Below are 23829 nucleotides of genomic sequence, written 5' to 3'. Positions count from 1 at the left end.
GGCCAAAAGCTTTTTTTGATATTAAAATGAAAATGAAAATAAAGACCTATGCTTCTATCTTGAAACCATTGCAATTCGAACACCAGTTTGCGTAAAACCCAGCATCAGCGAAAGTGACTTGCATGGAATTCATGCCCTTCAGTGAGCCGCTCAAACGCCTTTCACGCCCTTCTATAACCTTACTCACACCATCCCTTCTTGCGACCCCTAAGCGAATAGTGCAAACGCAATGCCAACACCCGCGATCGTGACGAGACCCCCGGCATTGCTTATGATCTCGATACTCTGGGCCCCGGCTCGGACCGGGGTGCTCGTAGCTGTAGCCGAGCCCCCTGTAGCCGTAGCTGTACCGTTCTTGGACCCCGACCCCGAACCCGACCCCTTACCACCACTACCACCTGTGGTCGAGTTTTTTGATGAGCCGCCAGAAGCATTGCCGGCCCCGGTAGTTGAGTTCTTCGATGAGCCGGATCCAGAGCCACCTTTGCTGGTCCCCGAGCCTTCAGATCCATCAGAAGCAGTAGAATTTTTGCTGGATCCGGAGCCGCCGTTGTTCTTTCCGCCCTTACCACTGCCGGTGTTCCCGTCGTCGCTCCCACTGCCGTCTGTTGCTGTTGCGTTCTCTTTGCTGCCATCTCCATTCCCGTGGTCTTTGCGAGGAAAAACATCATTGCGCTGGGCTAGGAGAGCACCGGGAGGCTGATAGTGCTTCTGTGGAGTTAGCCGGCTGTCTTTTGGCGCATTGAAGAGAGTAATTACCTGTGCTGAGACCGTTATGGCAGCCATGGTGATCAGAGCTAAGCTTGAGATATGCATCTTAATGTGGATATACAACTGTAGCTAGTTGCTATGGTTCGACGATGTAATCGTGTGTTCTCAGTGAAGTCACGATCAACTAAGAATGGTGGGGTATACTTGTAAAAACAGGGAATAGTATAGGGATGTTTTGTTCGTATTTCGCAAGTCGTGTTTGACAAGAAAAAAAGTCATTTGAGACTGCGGTGGAAGGTTCGCATCGATTATTATATACTCGCATAATCACGATACGGAAGCAGCTCCAGTGCTCACAGTCAGTGATGAACTGTCAAACTCCTGGCTGAGCGCTTCTCATACACTGGTGGGTCTCCAGGTCTGCCTGATTGACGTCTGGTCGTTCGTTTGGCGTCGACAGAAATAGACCATATGTGCAACATGTTGCAGAATATCAGATGACTACACTTGCGATGTAGTCGAGTCATGTCAACAATCAGAAAAAGTCCGGGGTCATCCAGTGTCTGATACTTCCGAGGCTTGGCAACTCAATGTTCTAGGACTCTCAAAAAGACAATTTCGTGGCCTAGACGAGACTGCTTTTAGACGTAATCCGCCACGAGGCAAAGTGCGCAAGCAACCATGATTGTGTTACAAATGAAGACGTAGTGTCATTGAAGAGCTCATGCAGTTCGGCGTCGTTGAACCCGAATGGTCTTGGACTAGATGACTAGACTAGTGTCAGAAATCCGGTAAATATAGACCATGGAGAGCCTGACCATCCTTGTGTGCAGAATGCAGCTCTGTCGAGAGTAAGTAGAAATTGTCAAAATGTCGAGGTTCTTTTGTGGTGCCAAGCTTGAAACATCTTAAGTTGCGGGTCTTTTTCTGATGCAAGTCGGAGAGAAGGCATCATGAAACATGCACACAAGGATCTCGCGTCTTCAGCTGGATCATGCATTATCTTAGCGCCAAAGGAACTGGAAGTCATCATTTCTATGAAAGCTCAGGCCAGTCGAAGAATTTATGCATGTCTGTTCCGCGCCATGTGCTACGAAAAAGTTGCGCATGTAGATTAATTTGTCGTGTTCTGAAGCGTAAATTCGTCAGCAATGCCGATTTGTTGTTGAGCAATGCATATATGCTAATGTGTCGATGTGACATGGTAATATATCCCATCAAGAGAACTTTTGCATTTGAAAGGATATCACAAGTTCGGAGGCCCCGTTGTTGCCAGTCCTGATGCGGGATTTGACGCCGACAGCTCTTCACAAGAAGCAAGAATACGCCGAAGAATGGAACGATAGCACCCTTCGCTCTTCTTCCTACTTGGCCCTGGAGGCTCAATATCCTGTTCCAAGAAAGCCCGCGCCACTACTTCTGCTTTCTGAAGCTTGAACTCTTCTTCCTCCGAGAGTTTCGAACAGGCTGCTTCCAAATCCTCGCCACGAACGAGCAGCAGCATAATAGCTTCAGCCCTACCAACAATGGCCTCGTCAATGCCATTCATGGCAGCGCATCTGCTTCCAAAACTTGATACGCTTCGTCCTGGTTGTAGTTTGAAGAGATATGTTACCTGGTCCTCGACTGTTGATGTATCGAAATCCACATAAACGTCCATATGAGCAAATGCCAACTCTTTGCTTTCAGTGAGGAAACCAGCTTCGAAAATCTCATGGAAATGGGTGGCAGCAAGTAACTTTGGTCGTTCTGATCCAAGAGTAGAAAAATAATGCAACAAGGCTGTCATTAATCCGGCACCATCCACAGTATTCGTCCCCTTCCCAAATTCATCAATGAGGATGAGGCTCCGGCGCGTCGCAAAGTTTATGGCAAAGGCGGCTTGTCGTAAGTCGATGGCGAACGCGCTCTCGTTTCCCGAAACACTTTCGCGAGTTGCAATCCGTGTAAGGATTCGATCTGTGATGCCAATTGTAGCTCGTTCGGCTGGCACATAGCATCCAATATGCGCCAGGTAGACAATCAAAGCAACCTCCTTCAGGTATACACTCTTACCTGAATGGTTGGGACCCGTGATGATGAGTGTGCTCGGGGATCTGGCGGCAACTGACGCAACCGATGAGGTTTCCGGGCGTGGTACCTCATTTTCATCACCTTCCCCACCATGTAGATAGCAATCATTCTCCACGAAAGACGACACTACCATCTCCTGCAGAGGGTGTCGACCACCTTCGATGTGCAGGATATTCTCATGGGTCATGACCGGCGCGACCCAGTTATACTTCCGAGAACCAATTGCTAATGCAAGGAGGCTATCAAGCTCCCCCAAGACATCTGATGCCGCTAGTATAGCATCCTCATACTCAAGCACCCGAGCTGCGAGCTCATAGAGAATCTCAATCTCACGATCTGCCTATTATCAGCATCGTTCAGTCATTGCACCTGAGACGACTCTATAATAGAGAAATGACTGCTTACCAATTATCATGCAGTATGCATCTCCGTAGAGTTCATCAATCTCTTTCATCCGCGCATTTTTGCAGTATACAGCACCATTGTCGGCAAAAATGCGTTCCCAATTATCTGTCAGTCCTTCTCCTTGGTAGTTCGCGTTCCCAGTTTCCGTATTATGCGAGACAACGGTGAGAAATCCCAGCTGAGGGTAAAATACGCAACCTTGGACGTAGTGTTGAGCCCACTCAGGAATGTCAGCCCGAAGTTTGACATTGACCTCAGTCAAGAAATCTTCCATGCCGTGATACCTTCGCTTCAGCTCGTCCAATTCTGCGTCCACACCTTGCCTGACAGCAGTCCTTTGCCGCTCTCTGGATTGCTCAAAATCGACCGTTTGAGTGATGAGCTCTCCGATAAGATGAAATGGGCCGTGTTCGACAACTTCCATGACCTTCCGCACTACCTGGATCTTTTCCGAGTTTACTATTTGTGCTAGTGTTTCGCGAATATTCAAGGCGTTGTGCGCAAAACGCTGGAGACAAAGCCAAACGTTGCTCGTCATAGAAGATTTATTGCCTGGAGAGTCCACACCTTTTTGAAGGAATGCAACAGTAGTTCGCATGTTTCTAATCTTTCGCAAATCCTTGGTAAGTTTACCTGTGTTATCCGAGTGATCTGGCCGAAGAAAGAAGCATATGGTCTGCTGGCGACTTTTTATGGTACAGAGGTCGGTGCTTGGTCGCAAGAAGATCTGCCGAAGTTTAGACTTCCCTTGAGGCGTGCAAGCTAGGTATTGAAACAATCCATAAACAGAGAGACTTTCTTTGGCACCGAAACTCGATTTATCTGGTCCTCGCATATGGCTGTTCGGATGAGATTCAGACTGCAGGATTTGTAAAGAAGCCAGTGTATCGGCATTTACAAACATTGAGTCGAACAGCTTGAACATCTCGAGTGACTTGATCTTGAAAGCAACCAGTGCGTCAGGATCTCCTGGTAGATACTCCGCAGTTCTTCTACGGTTGACGTCACATAGTACTGCACCGGCACAACCAATCTAGGAGGTCAGGTTTTTGTACACAAAGAAAGGTGATATGAGAGACTTACAGTGAGGCGGCTATCGAGATTGATTAATGTACCCAACCTCATCAAAGAACCTTGCATCGAACCGTACGCATCGTCATAATTTTCCATAGGCTCGTCGGCGACAGAGGTAAACAGCATCGTTTGCTGGCCTTGAGCTTCGACTCTCAAATGAAGAAGCTTTTCTCTGGCACATTCGTATCGGTATTCGGCCCTAGCGAGTGTACGCAAAACATAAGCGCCATGCCAGTCTCCTTTTCGCAGTTAGCGGTTTGTTTCATGAGGTAGGGCCATCATGACCTACTATGATGATCGTCTCGATTTTCGCCATCAGCACCTTTGTTTAACACATCAAGCAATACTTGCGAGGTTCGTGAAGGTGTAAGCACTGTAGTGGGCTTCGCGTGAAGTAGAAGAGTTTCGATAATCTCAATACCTGCCATAGGAACATCTTCGAGAAGGAGTAATTTTTCTTCGGCAGCAATATAGTATGCACAACCGAGATTCCCATGATTGTTCATGTCAATGGCCATGATTACCTCACTCAGTGCATCGGCGTTTATTGAGTTGCCCTCTAGATCATTGTGCTCATCGTCATCGTCATACCCGCCCAGTTGACTCTGACTCGGTGCGCCAGATGTGGCTCTGAGAGAAGACGGCCGTAGTGACAGTCGTTGGCGCAGAGGATGAACTGGTAGTTGAGGAGAATAGGTTGCAGACAGAGAAGAGGCATTGGCGTCGGACTGACGAGCACTTCTCGGTGTAGGCACGGCGGGAGATGTTGAGTAACCTCGAGGCTGCGGGATAGGGGTTGACAGCACCTGTCTTGAAACAATCCCCTGGGGAATTGGCGGGGAGCTAGCTATAATACGATCGCGAGGTGTAGAGTACTGCAGTCGCCGGCGCGATGGCCCTGACTGGCTGTGGGAAGCCATGTTCTCAGTCGATGCTTGAGGTATAGTGTTTCTTTTTCACGGTATTGACTTGCGAGTGCGATCTGATGTCGAGGCAGGCCTCCCGGCAAGACTCACGCAAGCGTTCAGAAATTTCTTGCTGGTCTTTGGCTTTCAAATCTCCAGGGTATATTAATAAGAGAATTCCGACGGCAGTTTGTGAATTTTATTGAATGGTGTCCTCGTGACGTAAATATAAACGTCCAATCGGGCAGGCACAACCTATGACCAAACTCGGCCCAATTTTGGCAGGTACGTCTCCCCAGAAGCCAGTATGAACTCCCCTGATAGTATGCATGGTATTGACAAGCCTCAAACTGTCTCGTACCACTTTGATGCGGATGTTCTTAGTTGTAACTCATGTGAATTTCTTGGATTCGTTCACCGTGCTTTTGAATGTTTGGGTGGTCGATACCGAAACCTCACGCGCCCAGCCTGCAAAATTTGGCCTGCTGTACAAGACCCTTTCACTGACCCTGAGTCTTCACCCATTCCGCAAATTCCTTCCGTTGCTTCCTGATATCCACAAAGCCTGGTCTCGTCTCCAGCAACTTGAATGGGTTTCCGACAAATTCTTTAGCCACATCACCGTTCGCATCTTTGAAAGCCTCCTCGCCTTCTCGTTCGATCTGGCCCGCCCAGACGCGCCATCGAATTGGTCTCAGTGGAGCGGTATTGAGGACCAACCCTAATACCACAACAATGGTTGCGACAACAGTCTCGATTGCGATATCGATGGGCAAGGCTGTCGAAGCTCCAGCTTGTGACGCAGTCAGCGAAGCGAGGGAGGCGGCGCGGTGTGCCTGTAGTGCCGAATGTTCGTGTGCCGAGTAGCAGCTGTGTGGACGATGACATTAGTAGTGATTGCTACGAGGATGGCAGCTACCATTTTGGTGGCTTGAGGGATAGCTTACGCATGCGCCAGCAATATCAGGCCGAAAGCCGTTGTTGTTTTCGAGATCCAAGTCATGATCGCTATTTTACTGTCTGCGCTTCGTTGCAGGTTTAGTCAATGGGCTTCTTGAAGACAGCCTGTGAACCATTCACCATTATGTCGACGACGAAGCGTGGAGCTCAAGCAACGCATCGTACATAAGGGAAGCCGCCAGCCGGCACTGCCCATACCAGCTGATGACGTCCGCCCAGCCAATTCTCCCCGCAATGCGCACTTTGCCTTTTTGGACAAGCTGGAAGACTCCGTGTCGTTCAGCAAGAACGAATGACACGGAATAAATCAATTCAAGATTGATGTGTATGTACTGTACCATATTCCCGGACAGGCTAGGCTTGCACGAGCAACTTTCATATTGGGAGCAGCTCAAGCTCATATAAAACCAAAAGACCCAAAATGATTGGGATAAGGACTATACTACTCGTTTCTGATGCTCATGTATCTGACGCTCAGCAAGCTGTATGACCACCCAGCAAGAACCACATTCGGTAACACGGAACCAATGTGTTGTCGGTATGAGGCTTGGTATGGCCGCTGGAAATGATAGATACACCTAATATTGGCAGCGATCCAGGAGCAGTTAGTAACAACGAGCATCAGAAACCGACACCCGTACGAAGATGGCGTCTGTGAAATGGAATAAACTTAACGTGTAATCACCTCCCATCCCCGTGAGCATCCCAGTAAACCTACGAGTGGAGGATTACATAGTTCAAGTCTACATCATGATTCCCCTGCCAATCAGCTTTGGCTCTAGATATATGCTTAGACTCTCTGCTCTATTATCATAAGCAAATTTAAATATCGACCGACACAGCTCCTTGCCCCAGGCCTCCCATCTTTCAGCTGATTTACGCGATGAAATTTCTGCCGTAAATTTCCGCCCGCTCCATAGTCCGGTCTGCTAACCTTCGCCAATATGCCTATAGGCGGACTCTTACCGATTCTTCGTAGAGGTGAAGTCGCGAAGTACGTCGAGTCTTCGCTCAATCTACCAAAACCCGGCGTTTCTGTGTTTGCCCTTACAAGGCTCAGGTTGTAAGGTTAGGGTGAAGCAGAACCGGAGCCTGTAGGAGAATCATGTCTTTGGAATTTTTTCGTGCTTCAATCTTGCGACTCGAGCTGTTTATATGCTTTCCGACGATGTCCTGCCGCTGATTGTCTTCGGCCTTCCAAAAGCCCTCCATCAGTTCCAAGTACGTCGCTTCCTTTGCCTCCGAACCATACAGGTCGCCCTTAGTAAATGTTACAACCACCTGATTCTTCCCAGGCAGAAACGTCATCCAGGTGTCATAGCCCATCACTAGGACCCCGTGTGTGAGATCAGCTTCTTACCATGGTAATTCGACTCTTCCCAGCCTATTACAAAGAGTAGCCGATGCGCATGAACAAAACGGCTGAGGCATATTCTCGTGAGCACACGTTGTTCCGTTGGTAATTAGGGTAATCCTTTGCCGCCTTCTATGACCGAGTGGGCCTATCTGATCACACCCAAACACTACTCATCAAGTCGTACCGCGGACAAGCTGTCTGTCCAAAGTTGCAGGTCTAGTCGTTCTGTGAAGACAGTGAAGGGATTCCATGAGGGTTATTGGGTCGAATTTCGCCTTGCCCTTTTTATCTACTTTGAGGGTGATGGTAAGACTAGGCTTCACGGTAGACATCACCAAAGTCACTTTGACCATCAGTATGGAATATCAGATAGTCATCACCATATCGCACAGCGCAGCCACTCGAGAGTACATTGTAGGACTTTCTCCGCTTTGACGATCTAGAAATTGCACTGCCTCGAGCTGAACTCTAGTCTAGTACCAGCCAGCGGGCCGACACCCGGGGATTTAACCCGGGCTCGACAACAATGGCAGCATACATATGGAAATATTTCGCAAATAGCTAAGCCTCTGAGCATTTCTACATCAGCGCTAGGTAATACAGTATTGTCACGGGGGAGGGTACGGTACGAAGACTTTGGGCTGTGGTGGAGTGGTGTACAAGGAATGGTGGCCAGACGTTCGGGCAGCACGTCTCGTATTCGCTGCAAGCGGTTTTCACAACGGGCCCTGCTGACGGGGCCGAGTGTGGCAAATACGGATAGTTGCAGGCACCTGTGCATCAATGCTGTTTAGAAACTTCGAAGATCAAGATGCTGAATACAATAGTTAGTGAGTTTGCCAAAGTGTGTTCCCTCATGACTGAAGGCCACAATAATACAAGTTTTCAGCGGCTTTCCTCATATGTGGATAGAAATCAATGGATTGGAGGAAATCTACCCTTCCGGTTATGAATGGTGTATGGCCAATTATGAGGACTGAGGATCATTGTTTCATACATCTTGTAGGGTCATCACTTTCATATGAGCTGACCGTGAGATATTATGTCTGACGACGGACATGCGAGTCGCGTGTGTAGTTTGGACAGCGGGATGAGCTAGGGAAGCCCCTAAAGTTTTGAGATCACTAGTCGATCTTTAAGCATCTTGTAGCTTCCCCACATGCACACGGAATAGCGCCTCTTTTAAACGTTGTTTTTTTCCTCCTAGTTAGACTAAGATCAGAGAAAGTTGAAATTACATTCATCAGGCACGGCTTTCCACTCTACTCAGACCTCCTGAACTTGGGACGTCCACAAAATCTTTTATGTAGAGTTATGTATTCCATTAGATTTGGTCAGTTAATGCCTAGGATAGAACGACGATCAGGCGCCAAGTGAACAGTGAAAGGGAAAAGCTCGTATATAATTTTAATCGGAGCCGTGGGTCGACTAATAATCATTAGGGGAATCTCGGCAGGTTCCAAAGGCGGTGCGTATGCAGGGATTGTATCGCGGGTGCATTGAAAGCGCTGAGCCGAAATGTGGGGAGACACAAGGAGTCTGGCCTGCTGAGACCTTGGCATCATTCTAGTCTGTCCAGCTTGACCAGCCAAAGGTAGGACTCTGTTTTATATTTCATAATTTTTTCCTTTTCTCCTGCAGCCTAACGCTGCGAATCCTGGCTAAAATGACGAAGGCAGAGACAGGGCTTCCCCAGGGGCACGCCGCCGTTAGTGGGCAGCTTGGTATGCAGACCCGAATAGAGACTCTTCCGTCTCTGGTAATCCTATTTAATCGAAACCTTCTCCTGTTGCTAGGCTTTGTGATTTCCTTGGACATTCTATTACTTCCGTCTCTTTTCCCTGAAACCTGACTGAAATACCCTCGTTACAAGTCAATACTCATCTTTCGACACTTTCGTTGTTCATCTTCACTATCATAAAATAGATTATTATAATATTTACTCCAAAATGCGTTTTACTTCGTTCATCGTCACCGGCGTTCTCGCCCTCGCCGCCAGCGCGCAGACCACCACCGACTCTACCACCACTACTGAAGCCAGCACAACGGTTGCGAGCACCGGTACCTCCACTGCCTCCAGCGTGCAAGCTACCGACTCAGCACAGGCCGCTGTCCTTGCTTGCCTTGGCAAGTGTGAGTGACTTCCCAATCTGCTATCTAGCCCAACTTGACGGAATCACACGAGCTCACATACTATTACAGGCGAGGCCGGTGATGTCGACTGTCAAGCTCAATGCATCAATGTTCCCAGCCCTGACGAGAGCGCGGTGAACAAGACGAATGAGTGCAGCAATGCCTGCGTTCAGGGCAACGGAACACAGGCCGAAACGGAAGCTTACGCTGCTTGTTTGCAGGACTGCGTCAACAAATACTACTTCCCCAGCTCTGTTGGCACCACTACTGGAACTGGTGCCACTGGCTCCGGAAGCAGTGGTAGTGTCAGCACCACTTCTGTGGCGACAACTATTACCAGCGGTGGCTCCACATTCGCGACGACTGTGGCAAGCACCATTACTCATGGGTCATCCTCTGGCTCAGCTACTGGAACCGCTGCCCCCTCGTCGTCATCTGGAAGTGCCGGCGACGTTGTCTTCCGACCTGGGAGCTCGGTTGTCGGTCTCCTTGGTGCTTTTGCCGCCGTCCTTGCTCTATAGTGTTGGACTAGTATTACTCGGGCAAGGAATATAATGGGAATAATGTATGAAAAGCATATTGCATGGTATGACTTGAGCATCTACGCGGCGCAGAAGAATACTCTCGGGCATATTAGACACCTGGTTGTATCGGTAATGACATGTGGAAGAAGTAATTGATACCAAATTTCTCATTTATTCCTGATCGTTACCTTCCGGAAGATGTGATTACTTTCTCGACGTTGCTGATCCAGGGCAGACCGAGCTGTTTCATCTCCACTGCTAATTGGAACAGGTAGTCAAGACTAAATTTGTCAACATCGTATCTTGCTATTGCAATTGGGCCGATTGGGGATATCCTACCTCTCACACATGGTCTTGGCTTTGCGAACATTGTCTCCCCAAACGTAAACACCGTGTCTGCGAACGAGTACCGCATATGTATCTGGGTACTTTTCCATTGCCGCCTCGAGGAACTCGGTGAGATCCTCTTCGTGAGAAGTGTTCTCGATGACTGGTATGCGCAAAGTATCATGGTAGTCCAAGTTTCCGGACTTCTGGAAACCCCGCCCAAAACCCTTGATCTGCTCGATGTTGTTAATCTCGAACATCTTGTCTTGACCCGGGCCTCGAGTCTCGAGGATCAGAGTCACCAAGACTGCCCAGTGCGAGTGTGTGTGAATGCAGCATCCGGCGTTGCGTTTGGTGAAAGCGGCCAGGAAGAGCGGAGTGCACTGAGATGGCTTGCCGCCAGGCGGGGAGCGCAGGTAAACCCGGTTCTTGAGATCCGTCTGCTTGGATAACTCCAAAACGTATAGATCCCGGGGCTTCAGGAGCTCCTTTTGCACTCCAGATGGGGCGATGTATACCAGATCACTAGACATGGTGTAAGTATTTCGTGGCGCAGTTTGTTATCAAACAATATAGACATGTATAAAATGGGGGTTCAAAAGAAAACAAATGCGCCCCCGGCATATTATTGGTAGAGAGTCAGGAAAATGTCGAGTCCTTACTCATCACGAATCGATGCACCTCCCCCAGTGCCTGTGACCCAGCCCAATGTCCAGAACTTGGCACATAGAGAAGGGATGAGGTTGGCTGGATGATTCTGATCCTCGGATATGACGAGTTGGTCATTGGTGTTGACCTCCTCTTCGTTTGTCTCGTTCGAAGCCATGGTTAGTAGTTGGCAGAGGGCGGCACAAAGCTGAGTGGCTAGCGTAACCAGGGTGTCGGGGCGCAAGAGAGTCTCTCGATTTTCCAGGACTTGGCAATGGCGCGGGGAGCAACAGTACGGTTGTGGATGAGACAGGTGGTCTTTGGCGGTAAGACTCCCGGTGGGAGGTGGATAAGCTTGCTGACTCCCGAAGAGATGAATGAGGAAGGAAAGGTCTAAAGGAGCTGATGAGGCTAAATGCAAGTAACTCGGCATGAGCTGCGATTCGCTTGCGGTTGATCTTTGGAATCAGGTTGCAATTAAATTTTTGTTTTGCGATTTGGGATCCACATGATGTGCATATGGCGTCTCCTGCAAGAGCCACTTATCTGCTTGATATAGTGAGCATCAGAGGCCACAGTTTATCACATCTTGCTATGTACGTGCTTATCCGTGTTGACGATGACTCGAAACGGCGTGACCCAGCGTTTGATAGTAAATCGAACACTGACTTGGTTATATCCATCTGGCCAAAACTGCCAACCACGGATGTCTGTTAACTCAGCACATTACCAAGCGAGAGGGATAGAAATGACCATCAGTTTTGTCTTGGTTCTTGATATCCATGGGGAGGGACACTTCTGAGTGAATTTGGGCGCGATCCTTCTGCATAAATATCTCTTGAAAGTGAACAGTAATGGGTCAATTGAAGCTTACAGCCGGTATGCTTGCAGATGCTCGAGGTTCGCATAAACTCTATGGGCGTTCCGCGCTTGACACTTGAATGATCCGTCCTGGCAGCGTTCTGAATTACATTACGCTCACCAACTTTTCTGAGTAATCCTCTAGACTAGCAGTACACTTGGATGTTGCTCGGCGACTTTTATGCTCCTCAGGTATGGAATAAATCTTGGACAGCTCAAAATCGCTTCTGTGTTCCATACCGACATGAGGACCATCACACGAGACGAGACGATCACCTAACCCAGGCAAGGTAAGCCATTCAAGTTTGCTTGGTGAACAAACAAACAAACATGCCAACTGTACCGCACAGCACAGCACAGCGAAGCACTCGGGCACTTGCCTTTGAAGTGGACACCGAACTGTTTTAGCGGACGAGCTGCCCCCCATGAGAAGGCCCCGCACCAGCTTCAAAGCCCAGATTGTCCAGGGTCCCAGCCAATTCAGCCAATCAGGCGTTGCCGAAGCTCGTCGAAGCAACTGCGGCAGGTGTCTCCGACAATGGCAGCTTCCATGTCCGTGGGAAAAAAAGGACACGTTTTAACGCAGCTCCATGTTCACTTTACGCTCACATAAGTTACCTGCTAAAAGATAAATTCATGCACCTTACTCACATATCTGATTCACTTCCCCCCAGACTTCTCCGGGAATTTTACTTTCCCTCACTCAAGCTCTGGGAGCACTCATACCTTCTCAACATCACTCATCCATCATCACCTCATCGACTCGATAGCTAATCATCGGCGATCACGTACCTCCAGTCCATCCTGCAGGCTAGCTATCTTTCATTAGCATACAGCTTCCTGCTTCCGTCGCCGACTGTCATCTCGTCGCACATCGGTTTTCCCCATTCGCCGTCCTCCATTCACAATGAAGTTTACCCAGGCCACCATCGCATGGGCTGCTGCTGCCTTGGCCAGCGGTGCCTGGGCTGCAGATGAGAGCTCCAGCTCTTCCGCTGCCGAGTCCGCGACGTCTGTCGCGGCGAACCTGCCTACTTTCACCGTAAGTCTCGGCTGGGAACCCCGCCCTAGACTCTTGTGTAACATTTGTGGCACATTGTCTGTAATGTCTGCCTTGCAAAGAATTAACAAGCTGACCCTTTTCCTCTCCATTAGCCTACCACCCTCAAGGCCCCCTTCCTCGAGCAGTTCACCGACGACTGGGAGACTCGATGGAAGCCTTCCCACGCCAAGAAGGACTCCAACAACGATGAGGAATGGGCATACGTCGGCGAGTGGGCTGTTGAGGAGCCCACTGTCTACAAGGGTATTGAGGGCGACAAAGGTCTCGTCGTCAAGAACCCTGCCGCTCACCACGCCATTTCCGCCAAGTTCCCCAAGGCCATCAACCCCAAGGGCAAGGACTTGGTTGTTCAATACGAGGTCAAGCTTCAGAGTAAGTACAAATCTTGTCTTGCCACAAAGCATACCAGCAGCTAATCTAATTCCGCCATAGACGGTCTCGAGTGCGGTGGTGCTTACATGAAGCTCCTTCGCGACAACAAGGCCCTCCACGCAGAGGAGTTCTCCAACAGCTCTCCCTACGTCATCATGTTCGGCCCTGACAAGTGTGGACACACAAACAAGGTTCACTTCATTTTCAACCACAAGAACCCCAAGACGGGCGAGTACGAGGAGAAGCACCTCAGCAGCCCTCCCACCGCTAGAATCGTCAAGACTACTGAGCTCTACACTCTCATTGTCCACCCCAACAACACCTATGTTATCAAGCAGAACAACGAGCAGGTCAAGACCGGCTCCCTTCTCGAGGACTTCCTGCCCTCGGTCAACCCCGAAAAGGAAATCGACGACCCCAAGGACTCCAAGCCTGAGGACTGGGTGGACGAGTCCCGCATCGCTGACCCTGAGGCCAAGAAGCCCGAGGACTGGGACGAGGATGCTGCTTTCGAGATTGTCGATGAGGAGGCTACCAAGCCCGAGGACTGGCTCGAGGATGAGCCTCTTACTGTCCCCGACCCTGAGGCTCAGAAGCCTGAGGACTGGGATGATGAGGAGGATGGTGACTGGATCCCCCCCACCGTTCCCAACCCCAAGTGCTCTGATGCCTCTGGCTGTGGACTCTGGACAAAGCCCCTGAAGAAGAACCCCGACTACAAGGGCAAGTGGACCGCACCTTACATTGATAACCCCGCCTACAAGGGAGTCTGGGCCCCCCGCAAGATCAAGAACCCCGACTACTTTGAGGACAAGACCCCTGCCAACTTTGAGCCTATCGGTGCCATTGGTTTCGAACTCTGGACGATGCAGAACAACATCCTCTTCGACAACATCTACATTGGTCACTCAGTCGAGGATGCCAACAAGCTTGCCGAGGAGACTTTCGCCGAGAAGCATCCCCAGGAGCAACTTCTTGAGCTTGCCGATAAGCCCAAGGCTGAGGACAAGCCCAAGTCTCCTTCCGACCTCGTCTTCACTGAAGACCCTGTCACCTACGTCAAGGAGAAGCTCGACCTCTTCCTCACCATTGCCAAGTCCGACCCCATCCAGGCTATCAAATTCGTTCCCGAGGTTCCCACTGCTATCGGCGGTCTCATCGTCACCATTGCTGCTCTTGTCGGTGTCTTTGCCCTGGGCGGCTCTGCTCCCCCGGCCGTCAAGAAGGCTGTCAGTGACTCCAAGGAGAAGGCCAAGGATGCCAAGGACAAGGCTGCTGAGGCCGTTGCCACTGGTGCTGAGAATATCAAGGCCGATGTCAACAAGCGTACTACTCGCAGCCAGTCATAGATGAAATCACACGGTGGAAAAAGTAAGACTATAGCGTGGCATTGCAGTTACCAGTCCTGCACAGTATCGGTGGCTTGGTATAAACGCGAACGCAAATGCTATTAATATGACGTTTTGATTTCCTTTCAGGCAGTTATGTATTGTTTGCATGGCACTGGTGTACTCTAGGCAGAACCAAATAAAATTGTCAAGATCAGAATAATTTCAACAAGCTCTGTGAAGTTTTAAATCTAGTAGTCTTCTCAGTGCTGGAAGCTCGTTTGATCTATCTGTCTGCTTTGTGCTTGCCCATTACTTTCTATCTTATTATTGCCATAGTCAGCTGTATCGACCAAGCCATTATGGTGCCCTAATAATAGCTAGTTGTATGTAAGCTCCTCGGTAGTCCCTCATGATATCCAACGGTGATTCACTGCCAACGTTAAATTGCTTATTTGTTTGCCATTCCAAGCAGCCTGTTAAGTGTTGTAATTGCATACAAGGGGCCGTCTCAACTAAAGGCCATCTAAATTTCGAGTATTAGATATACTCATGTTTAAAAATTTGGTATGTTCGCGTGTTTTGATCATGTTTGTTAACTCAGTTAACTGAAAATTTGTGTCGTAGCTTCTGGATAGTCATTTACGCAGGTAGACTTTTACTATTATAAATATGCTGGTTCAGGTACCTAGTGTAAATGGTACTTTAAAGTTAGAAGAATCGATTTGTTTTTGACGAACGGATCTGAACCACCTTGGTTCAGTGGTAAGGGCTCGTCCTTGTTGTCCTGTAAAAGTTCTAATGCGGTGAGGTTTTGGGAAAGACAATTTTCGCAGACGTGTATAGTTCTTGGGACTGGCCCCTCAAGAATTTAGCCCCTGGTGCGAACCTTGCGGGTATTGCCTGAGCTTTTGGCGAAAACATAGATTGCCTTTGTTTTCTTTTGCTTCAAGGTCTTTAGCGGTGGTACGTCTTTAGACCTTTCTTCCACATTCATCTCTTCGGGAGGCAGCAAGCTTGTGCTAAGTTGCGGCATTCTACGTCAGTTCAACTAGACCTGGTCATCGTCTTCCAGCTTCACTGCCTATCTACAATTACAGTTATGTGCTAGACATTAGATCTTGAAATATCCTATATTATATAATACAATTCATGGCTAATTAAATACAACATTCATCAGCCAATATCTTGTATCGGGGCTAAGGCTTTAGTCGGCACTGTTGTACCTCCCAATAACATTCCAGCAGCCCTTGTGGTCAGCAAATTTTGTCCACGCTGGTCTGAGCTAAAACTCATCACACGTCCTTCTTCTTTCGCTTGTCCATGCCTTCAGCCATCGCCGCTGCCATATCTTCGACTGTTGTACCTCGTTTCCTCTTGCCAATTTTCTCCTTGCCCAACTCTGATTCCTCGGCGACCGCCCTGTACACTTTGGCCGCGCCTCTAAAAGTGTCCTGGCTGAAGCCCCCGTCTTCTTCAAAAGTGAGTGCAATCTCCTCCATCTCCCTAACCCATCGGTATGCCTTGGGTGCCATGCCAACGACGCCTTTTTCGGCCGTTTTGAGTGAGGCGGGTGACACACGTTCCAGTTCCTGTCTCAACTCATCTAGGACCCCTAAACGATGTGCCGTGGTAAATGACTGGATCGCGATGGAGGTAAAACCTTTTGTTGTGCTAGCGAAACACATCTTGAGGCCGCTCGCCGCACCGATGTCATCAGAAATATGACGCATGTTGAGAGTCGAAAACAGCTTCTGTCCAAAATCTGGAATATCCGACAACTTGTGTGGTCCCGAGGTTGGGACACTAGGCCTGCTCCATTCCGCATCACCGTTCTCTGCCTCTAATCGCTCCTTCAAAGAAGGCGGACTGCCGATGATAGCTCCGTCCACGAACCGGATCGGCGCGCGCGACTTCTCGATTAGCGCGGCGATGGTGCGGCTCGTGGATGGTGCGACCGCGTTGAGGTCCGCGAAGTAGAGAGGCTCTTGGACCCTAGACGTAGCGCCGACCAGCGCATCGATGATGCGCTCTGCGGTCGCGGTCGCGTCACGTGGTGGGACCACCGAGAGGATGACGGCGCAGGCGTCCGTCAGCTCGACGTCGGACTTGAGCACCTCGACATTTGCGCCCTTTGCGCGCTCGATCGTATCGTTGCTGGACACGCGGAGAAACCAAGCGTGAATACATGTAGTTCACGTGAAGCGAGACGTACGGAAACTCACCTCCGGCCTTTGCCGCTTGTTGCTACCGAGAAGCCGTGCGCGCTGAGCAGCTTCGCAATTCCCATTCCCATGTCACCAATTGACAGAATGCCGATCTTAGTTGCTGCGATCGACATGTTGTGTTTGACCTGTCAACAGCACTGAGCTTGACAAATTTGCGATAAAATATAATGCCCTAGTGCCTCTTGACAAGGCCGGATTCCTGGTGAGTTTATAGTCCAGAGTGTAAGTTGTTGAAGTTGCGGACAACCCTGGTCTAGACTAACCTAGATCCATTCCTGGTGGTCAGCGAATTGCCTCATAATCGGAGCCAATGGGGCGATGCGACGAGGCCAAGAAATGCATACTCCAGATCAATCCGAAATCTGACTTCTATATAATGTACGATGTTTATGAGTTAGACTAGTATTAGTTTTATAAGATCCGTTATGTTATTTATAACTGAACAACCTGCTACCTCTGACTTACTCTGAGGTACGGACTTACGTGAAGTAATTCATTCCAACTACTTTAACTACTATTTTCATCTTGATTATGTACTGCGCGGAAGGAGCTGCTTCATGTCAAGAATGACGAAATGAGTAGTTCTGGAAACGTGACAAAGTAGACAAAGCAGTCTGTTGGTACAAGATCGACATTATAAGTGATTGCATGCATGCCCTGTGATGCTTGTGCAACATAAATTACCTCTGAAAGAGTATACACACCAAGTGGTTGTGGAAACATGCGGTTTGTTTGCCGTGAATACCCCATCGTGTTTGGACTCGATGAGACGATTGCCTCTGGAACAGGCCACTCAAAAGTCCAGCCGAACTCCTGCTGTGGCCCTCTCGAATCTCCTGAGCATCAAAAAAAGTATGTTTCCGAACGTTGCATCTAATATAGCGGCATGCACTACCCTCAGCCTGCGGGATGATTCAGTGCGCCGCAACCCGATTCTACATATTATGTGTCTGGTATTCGATCAAAATGTCGAGAAACCAAGGGCACAAGTGCGTAGATGATGGGGCACTGCAAAACTCCAATCGCATAGTGCTCTCGCTGATACTGAGAATAAGAGACACCAGCTCGCATGACTTTGCGTTGCTATACCATAGTAATCTGTGTTTGGTGACTGAAACCCCTCAAACTCGGCTTCTCTGAGGCAATATGGAACCGCACATAGTAGTCGGAGCCACGCCAGATTTGGCACTGGTCTCGTTAGTGCCTATGTATATTTCCGCTTGATGGTGCACCCCCTGCACGGAGTTCTTTAGCAACCCCCGACTCCACCGGGCTGGGACAACTAGAATGCCCTCATCGATCTTGCTTACAGCGTCATAACGTAGGCTTGGATGGATTGTCCACTACGGACATGTCGTCCTTGAGTATAACCATGCAAAAAAGCTAGTTGAGATTTGAAATCACACTCGGGCTCGCATGGCGTTACTCAAAGTGATGATGCGCGCGAGATTCGGATTTCGGGTTTCGCCTGAATTTTGCAAACTAATGTGTTTTAAGAACAAACGGCGCCGCTGGAGCATAAGTGCCAAAAAAGAAAAACGGCTGTGTAATAGGAGCATCATCAACGGGCAGTTCCCTAGGTTAGAATCTCCGTCAGCTGCATGTGAGATCCACCAGACCAACCAACTCTTTCTCTGTATTGATGGAGTGAAGACGAAGCAAAACGGGAGCCTGGAAACAAAGCGAGTGTCTGTGCCGTGATAGCCACAGGGAAACCTCAATACTTACTGAATGAGCCCCCTTGTACACCGGAACGATTTCTGAAACTGTCCGACTCAGACCGTCGCATGTTGCTGTTCAGCCCCGAACCGCTGAAGAGAACAACCTTTCGCAAACTATCCGGACTGCACCTTCAAATACTCGAGTAGACTTGAGGTCAACTTCCACACACGTCTATTTCCACTTCAAACATTCAGAGCTTTCGAGTGATTTTCATACTAGAGATGGCAATATTCTCGTGGCGAGCTGCCGTGCTCGCGTCGTTCGTTACGACATATCTAATTGTGTCGCGTCAGGATTCGTGGACGATTTTCAAATTTATTGGCATCCTTTTCGGTCTGTGGTCATTGCAAGGCATTGCGTTCGTAGCATGGAAGGTCTTGCTGTATCCCAAGTTCTTCTCCCCCTTCGCGGGCAGTTCCCAGAGCCGGAAGGCGGTTCCATGTTCATGGGCCAGTTCAAAAAGATTCGCGATATGCCAACAGGATATCCGATGCGGGAGTGGTAAGTTTCTTACCTTTTTTTTTTTTCGGAGGGGGGGGGGGGGGGGCCGAGGGTTCGCAAGAATGAAAGAAGACAAAGAAGAAGAAAAAAATGCGAAGATCTGACATGTCTCTAGGATTCGTACTTTACCCAATGACGGCGTCATACGCTATCTCGGAGCCTTTAACGGCGAGCGCCTACTGATTGTTGGAGCAAAGGCGCTCGCTGAAGTCCTGGTCCATCGCAACTACGACTTCGAGAAGCCCGCGGAGGTCAAGAGTTTTCTCGGCCGAATCTTGGGGGTTGGTGTTCTCGTCGCAGAAGGTGACGAGCACAAAGTACAGCGCCGCAATCTGCTGCCTGCTTTTGCTTTTAGACATGTCAAGGATCTGTATCCGGTATTCTGGCAGCTCAGTCGGAAAGCAGTCCAGGCGATGACCGCAGACATCTTGGCAGACGCCCGCAAACAAACTGGCGCCCAGGACACCGAGAAGGCTCTTGTTGACCGTAAGAACACCAGTGTTATCGAGGTCGGAAATTGGGCGTCCCGGGCAACCCTGGACATCATCGGAATTGCTGGAATGGGCAATGATTTCAAGGCAATCGAAGACCCGAACAATGAGGTCAACGAGACCTATCGAACAGTATTCCAGCCGACTAAGCAGGCTCAGCTTTTGGGACTATTGGGTCAGTTCTTACCAACATGGTTTGTGAGGAGCCTGCCAGTGAAGCGCAACAATGACATCGGCCAAGCGGCGAAGGTGATCAAAACTGTCTGCAGGGATCTCATCGTGCAGAAGAGGCAAAGGCTTGCTAGGAAAGAGCCTACCGAGGTCGACATCCTCTCCGTCGCCATCGAGTCCGGCGGTTTCACGGATGAGGACCTCGTGAACCAGATGATGACCTTCCTCGCTGCCGGGCACGAGACGACAGCATCGGCGATGACATGGGCAGTGTACATGCTTTCCAGATACCCAGACGTGCAGACGCGACTGCGTCAGGAGATTAGGGAGAATCTTCCATCACCGGACACAGATCAAGATGTTACTAGCGTGCAGATCGATCACCTGCCTTATCTCAACGCGGTTTGCAACGAAGTCCTGCGCTACTACCCTCCGGTGCCCATGACACTCCGCGAGACTGCCGTGGACACGAGTATCATGGGACACCGCGTACCCAAGGGCACCCGTATCATTCTCGCCGCTGCTGCGATCAACTTTGACCAGGACCTCTGGGGACCTGATGCAGGGGAGTTCAACCCGGACCGGTGGATGGCGAAGGACGCGGCCGACAAATCGGCGGCTAGCGGTGGAGCCTCGAGCAACTACGCCTACATGACCTTTCTCCACGGACCAAGAAGCTGTATTGGACAGGCCTTTGCCAAAGCAGAGTTCGCGTGTCTGTTGGCGTCTTGGGTCGGGAGGCTCGAATTCGAGCTATACAACAAAGAGGAGCACGACGAACGGAATGTTCAGATCAAAGGAGGCGTGACTGCGAGACCCGCCAAGGGAATGTACGTGTACGCAAAGGTTGTCGAGGGATGGTAGTAATCTGGCCACGGCCAAGTTTACAGCTTAGAAAATTATTTGTTGATTCTTTCTATACAGAAACGAACCGTTGATGAACTTCAACATATGTATTCAAGCAGTAGCTGCAGATGAACGTGTTCACTCAATTCATATTATATGTATATATATATATATGTGTGTGTATCTTCCCACGGCCAATCTATTAGTATTCCCCGTCTATTAAGACACGAAATCAAAATATACAATTCGTAGGGCTTTTGAATTGAAAACCTCACAAGATAATAGTTACCAAAAATGAAAACGAAAGCTTAACAGGGTTGAATATGTGTACGTCTAATTGGCCGGTATCTATCCAAATCCAAAACGCCGTGACGCCGGTACCAAAAGCCATTCTATGCTCGAGCCTCCACCGCTTTCCCCCAAAGACCGCCTTTTTATTGTTTCTAAATCGCTATGAATATATACAGCAGAATTCGTTCTATGTGTCCAAATCTTCGTGCCCACATAGGCGTGAAAGGTTCCATTTAGAGAAGATGACTGTGATGTTGGCCAGCCAAGAAGAGATCGGCCGTCTCAAGATAAAGCTCCTTGTTGCTCGTGGTAGCTTGAATATGCGGGTTCGTTTCAATAGCCTGAACCCATTGATCCCAACGCGTATGCATCAGAGGCTGACTCCAGCCGCGAAGGTCTGTCAGCATACGTGACAGACGAAGCACGAATGGTGCAAAGTGGATGTCCACTAGGCACAAGTCTGCACCAAGAAAATATGGTCCTCGCTCGTCAGCTGCCTGCACTAGAGCTAAGATGTCGGTTTGCAGTTTACTTTGATACTCGACTTGCGGTGCTAAATCCGCAGCTCGGAGTAGTCCGAAAAATGAGTTCACAATTTTTGAGTTGATCTGAACGAGTCAGTATAACCTCACGGAAACACAACCATGTACTTACATGGTCTATCCACAACCTGCAATTTGCTTTTAGGCGTGGATCAGTAGGCAACAGTGGCACCCCTTTATCGTGGTCCTCAAGCTACAAAGAAGTTAGTGATTGAAATGACGTAAGGTGAAATGGAAACTGAACCCACGTATTCAAGAATGATCGAGCTTTCACCGCAAGCCCATTCTCCTTCCCGTATGGCTGGAACTGTCCCACGAGGGTTCGCTTCGAGTAGCTGAGTCGGCCGCTTATATGGGTCCGTTTCGCAGTACTGATACTGCATTTGCTTAACTTCCAGAGCGATCCATACGCGTTGAGAAAAGGGACAGAAACAGGCGCCATATAGCTTCAGTTCGTGATCTTTGGCATGTTTCCGGGCCGTATTTAGGGCGTTACCCGAGGCCTTCCTCTGCAGAGGCTTCACAGTCTTCTTAGCCTCTCTCTTCTGCATATTGACGTATCTCTGCACAGTGGACTTCTTTATTTCATCACTCTTGGCTAGGGTGTGCTTGTGAGGACCGGCAACCCCGTCTCCTTTTCCATTACCGCCATTCCCATTGACACGCTGGATGGTCCAGAACTTGTCGCCGTTGGCGCCCGGCTGCATCCCATTGGAATCAAAGAACTGTTGCGGAGTGGAGAAGGCGCCTGAGTTATCGTCAAGCTGTAAAGTGGCGCCAGGGAAATATTCGGTAATCTTGATCTTAACGTCGCACAAGTCTCGCTCTCTTGCGTTCCGCTTCCGCTTCTTCTTCAATGGATCATTGGACTTGGGTGTCCCAGGCGGACGGCCTTTCATGCGGCAGTCCCAATAGTGTGAGACGAAAGGCTTCCGTTTGTATTTCTGGGTTGAACGATGGGAGTAGACGTTGTCGATATGGGGGAAGTAGATCTCGAACTCGTCATTGGTCAACAGGATCATATCATTGACATCGAACAGCTTGTCGCGCCAGGCGTCTAGATTGGGTGGATCGACGACTATCCTGTTCACTAGTTGGCCATGCGGCCTGTTCTCAGCAGGTTCTGCTGCGAGCGAGGAAGAGTCATTCGTAGATGGAGCTACGAAGTCGTCTTCCTGTTGCAGCTGAGCTAACGTGGGGGTGATCGGAGTGACAGGACTGGGGGGCACCATGCCGTACGGCGGTGCGCGAGTGCCTGGGGCTCCATGAGTTGGCGGTGCAGAGTGCGGCGGCGGCGGGGGAGGAGGAGCAGGAGGAACAGGATGAGGGGGCGGAAGAGAAGGGTTGGTAATGATTGGAGGCGGCGCATCCAGTGAGTGTCGTTGATGAGGAGTCGGTTGTAGTATTGGCACAGTTGGTCCGGTCGATAAATGTTGCAACTCGGGCAGTGAGTGAGTATGGGGAAGCGGGCGCGTATGAGAATGAGAATGAGAATACGAATGCGAATGCGAATGTGAATGTGTATGTGAGTGGGAATGGGAGTGTGGATGTGGGTGCGGATAGACGACGGACGAGTTGGTCGGGCCCAGCACGCCGAGGTTCACGTCGCCATGGGACGGAAGAGTCGGTAGGGGAAAGTGGTGCGGAGGAGGGGCCGAGACCGAGACTGGGCCTGGGACTGAGACATTGTGATGGAGAGTAAGATGAGGGTTCTGATTGTCGGGCTGAGTTGGGGCCGGATGGAGGCCGTGAACCAGGAATCCGGGAGATTGGAATTGCGTCGCTGTCGGATCCATGTCTCTTTCTCATCTGGGTTCGCAATTCTGCTGCTGCTAATGCTAATGCTGCTTATGCTGCTGCTCACGCGCTCACTGCGGGCCCAAGAGCGGTATGCAGCGCCCATCCATTCTTCTCGCCCCGTCTGCCTTGACAGATTCACAAACCAGCGGCCCGCGCGAGCAAATCACGGGTAGAATATGGGCGGGGTGAAGTTGTAAATCTGTCGGACGGGAAAGATGTGTCAAAATTATGATGATCAGAGCAGGCACTGGGGAACTCAAGAGGTTGAATGGCGGGGCTCTTCCGGGACCGACCTCAGGGCTGACAGTTGATCCCGCTAATCCTAGCCTATAACGGTAACTGTCAATGGCTACTCCGTTCGTGCCTGGCGTCTAGACGTGTGACCCGCTGCCGAGCCCGCAGTTCCAGTTCCAGCGGGCTCCGTAACCTTTGGGTACCTTGCCTGCTTACCTTGCTGCTTACCATGGCCGACGACCGTCCGGCTAACGTTAGACCC

General features: G+C 49.8%; 10 protein-coding genes across 10 annotated transcripts; 5 read left to right on the top strand and 5 right to left on the bottom strand.

Moving 5' to 3' along the window:
• The first annotated feature begins 1 nt into the window (after position 1).
• BKA67DRAFT_548431 (uncharacterized protein) lies at positions 2-782 on the top strand. Its single transcript, XM_046101513.1, has 2 exons — positions 2-711; positions 760-782. The coding sequence occupies exon 1, from the start codon at positions 230-232 to the stop codon at positions 701-703; it is 474 nt and encodes a 157-aa protein (XP_045964689.1). The 5' UTR covers positions 2-229; the 3' UTR covers positions 704-711; positions 760-782.
• A 1175-nt stretch (positions 783-1957) lies between these two features.
• BKA67DRAFT_589949 (putative MSH5 protein) lies at positions 1958-5183 on the bottom strand (the record flags this gene model as incomplete). The annotated part of the gene is made up of 4 exons (XM_046104529.1): positions 1958-3120; positions 3190-4222; positions 4273-4502; positions 4553-5183. The coding sequence occupies 4 exons, from the start codon at positions 5181-5183 to the stop codon at positions 1958-1960; spliced, it is 3057 nt and encodes a 1018-aa protein (XP_045964688.1).
• A 485-nt stretch (positions 5184-5668) lies between these two features.
• On the bottom strand, positions 5669-6171 carry BKA67DRAFT_530651 (magnesium transporter; the record flags this gene model as incomplete). The annotated part of the gene is made up of 2 exons (XM_046099274.1): positions 5669-6038; positions 6116-6171. 2 exons carry the CDS (start codon positions 6169-6171, stop codon positions 5669-5671), a joined length of 426 nt encoding a protein of 141 aa, XP_045964687.1.
• A 1344-nt stretch (positions 6172-7515) lies between these two features.
• Positions 7516-8533, top strand: BKA67DRAFT_56256 (uncharacterized protein). Its single transcript, XM_046102611.1, has 2 exons — positions 7516-7899; positions 7963-8533. Exons 1-2 carry the CDS (start codon positions 7617-7619, stop codon positions 8277-8279), a joined length of 600 nt encoding a protein of 199 aa, XP_045964686.1. The 5' UTR covers positions 7516-7616; the 3' UTR covers positions 8280-8533.
• Positions 8534-9434: 901 nt separating this feature from the next.
• Positions 9435-10139, top strand: BKA67DRAFT_530649 (uncharacterized protein; the record flags this gene model as incomplete). Its single annotated transcript, XM_046099273.1, has 2 exons — positions 9435-9618; positions 9688-10139. The coding sequence occupies 2 exons, from the start codon at positions 9435-9437 to the stop codon at positions 10137-10139; spliced, it is 636 nt and encodes a 211-aa protein (XP_045964685.1).
• Positions 10140-10326: 187 nt separating this feature from the next.
• On the bottom strand, positions 10327-11295 carry BKA67DRAFT_653727 (methylthioribulose-1-phosphate dehydratase; the record flags this gene model as incomplete). Its single annotated transcript, XM_046106427.1, has 3 exons — positions 10327-10423; positions 10482-10994; positions 11132-11295. The coding sequence occupies 3 exons, from the start codon at positions 11293-11295 to the stop codon at positions 10327-10329; spliced, it is 774 nt and encodes a 257-aa protein (XP_045964684.1).
• A 1590-nt stretch (positions 11296-12885) lies between these two features.
• On the top strand, positions 12886-14762 carry BKA67DRAFT_530647 (calreticulin family protein; the record flags this gene model as incomplete). Its single annotated transcript, XM_046099272.1, has 3 exons — positions 12886-13020; positions 13134-13413; positions 13474-14762. 3 exons carry the CDS (start codon positions 12886-12888, stop codon positions 14760-14762), a joined length of 1704 nt encoding a protein of 567 aa, XP_045964683.1.
• Positions 14763-16036: 1274 nt separating this feature from the next.
• Positions 16037-17082, bottom strand: BKA67DRAFT_653725 (6-phosphogluconate dehydrogenase; the record flags this gene model as incomplete). Its single annotated transcript, XM_046106426.1, has 2 exons — positions 16037-16898; positions 16967-17082. The coding sequence occupies 2 exons, from the start codon at positions 17080-17082 to the stop codon at positions 16037-16039; spliced, it is 978 nt and encodes a 325-aa protein (XP_045964682.1).
• A 1976-nt stretch (positions 17083-19058) lies between these two features.
• BKA67DRAFT_653724 (cytochrome P450) lies at positions 19059-20718 on the top strand (the record flags this gene model as incomplete). The annotated part of the gene is made up of 2 exons (XM_046106425.1): positions 19059-19192; positions 19308-20718. 2 exons carry the CDS (start codon positions 19059-19061, stop codon positions 20716-20718), a joined length of 1545 nt encoding a protein of 514 aa, XP_045964681.1.
• A 161-nt stretch (positions 20719-20879) lies between these two features.
• BKA67DRAFT_548413 (uncharacterized protein) lies at positions 20880-23581 on the bottom strand. The gene is made up of 3 exons (XM_046101512.1): positions 21782-23581; positions 21646-21726; positions 20880-21599 (listed from the first exon to the last, which is right to left on the bottom strand). Exons 1-3 carry the CDS (start codon positions 23327-23329, stop codon positions 21225-21227), a joined length of 2004 nt encoding a protein of 667 aa, XP_045964680.1. The 5' UTR covers positions 23330-23581; the 3' UTR covers positions 20880-21224.
• Positions 23582-23829: the final 248 nt, after the last annotated feature.

The sequence above is a fragment of the Truncatella angustata genome, assembly GCF_020726525.1.
Source record: "Truncatella angustata strain MPI-SDFR-AT-0073 chromosome Unknown BKA67scaffold_1, whole genome shotgun sequence".
Classification (NCBI taxonomy): Eukaryota; Fungi; Ascomycota; class Sordariomycetes; order Amphisphaeriales; family Sporocadaceae; genus Truncatella; species Truncatella angustata.
Note: the sequence above shows the minus strand (reverse complement) of the source record. Positions and strands in the feature narration are given on the sequence as shown.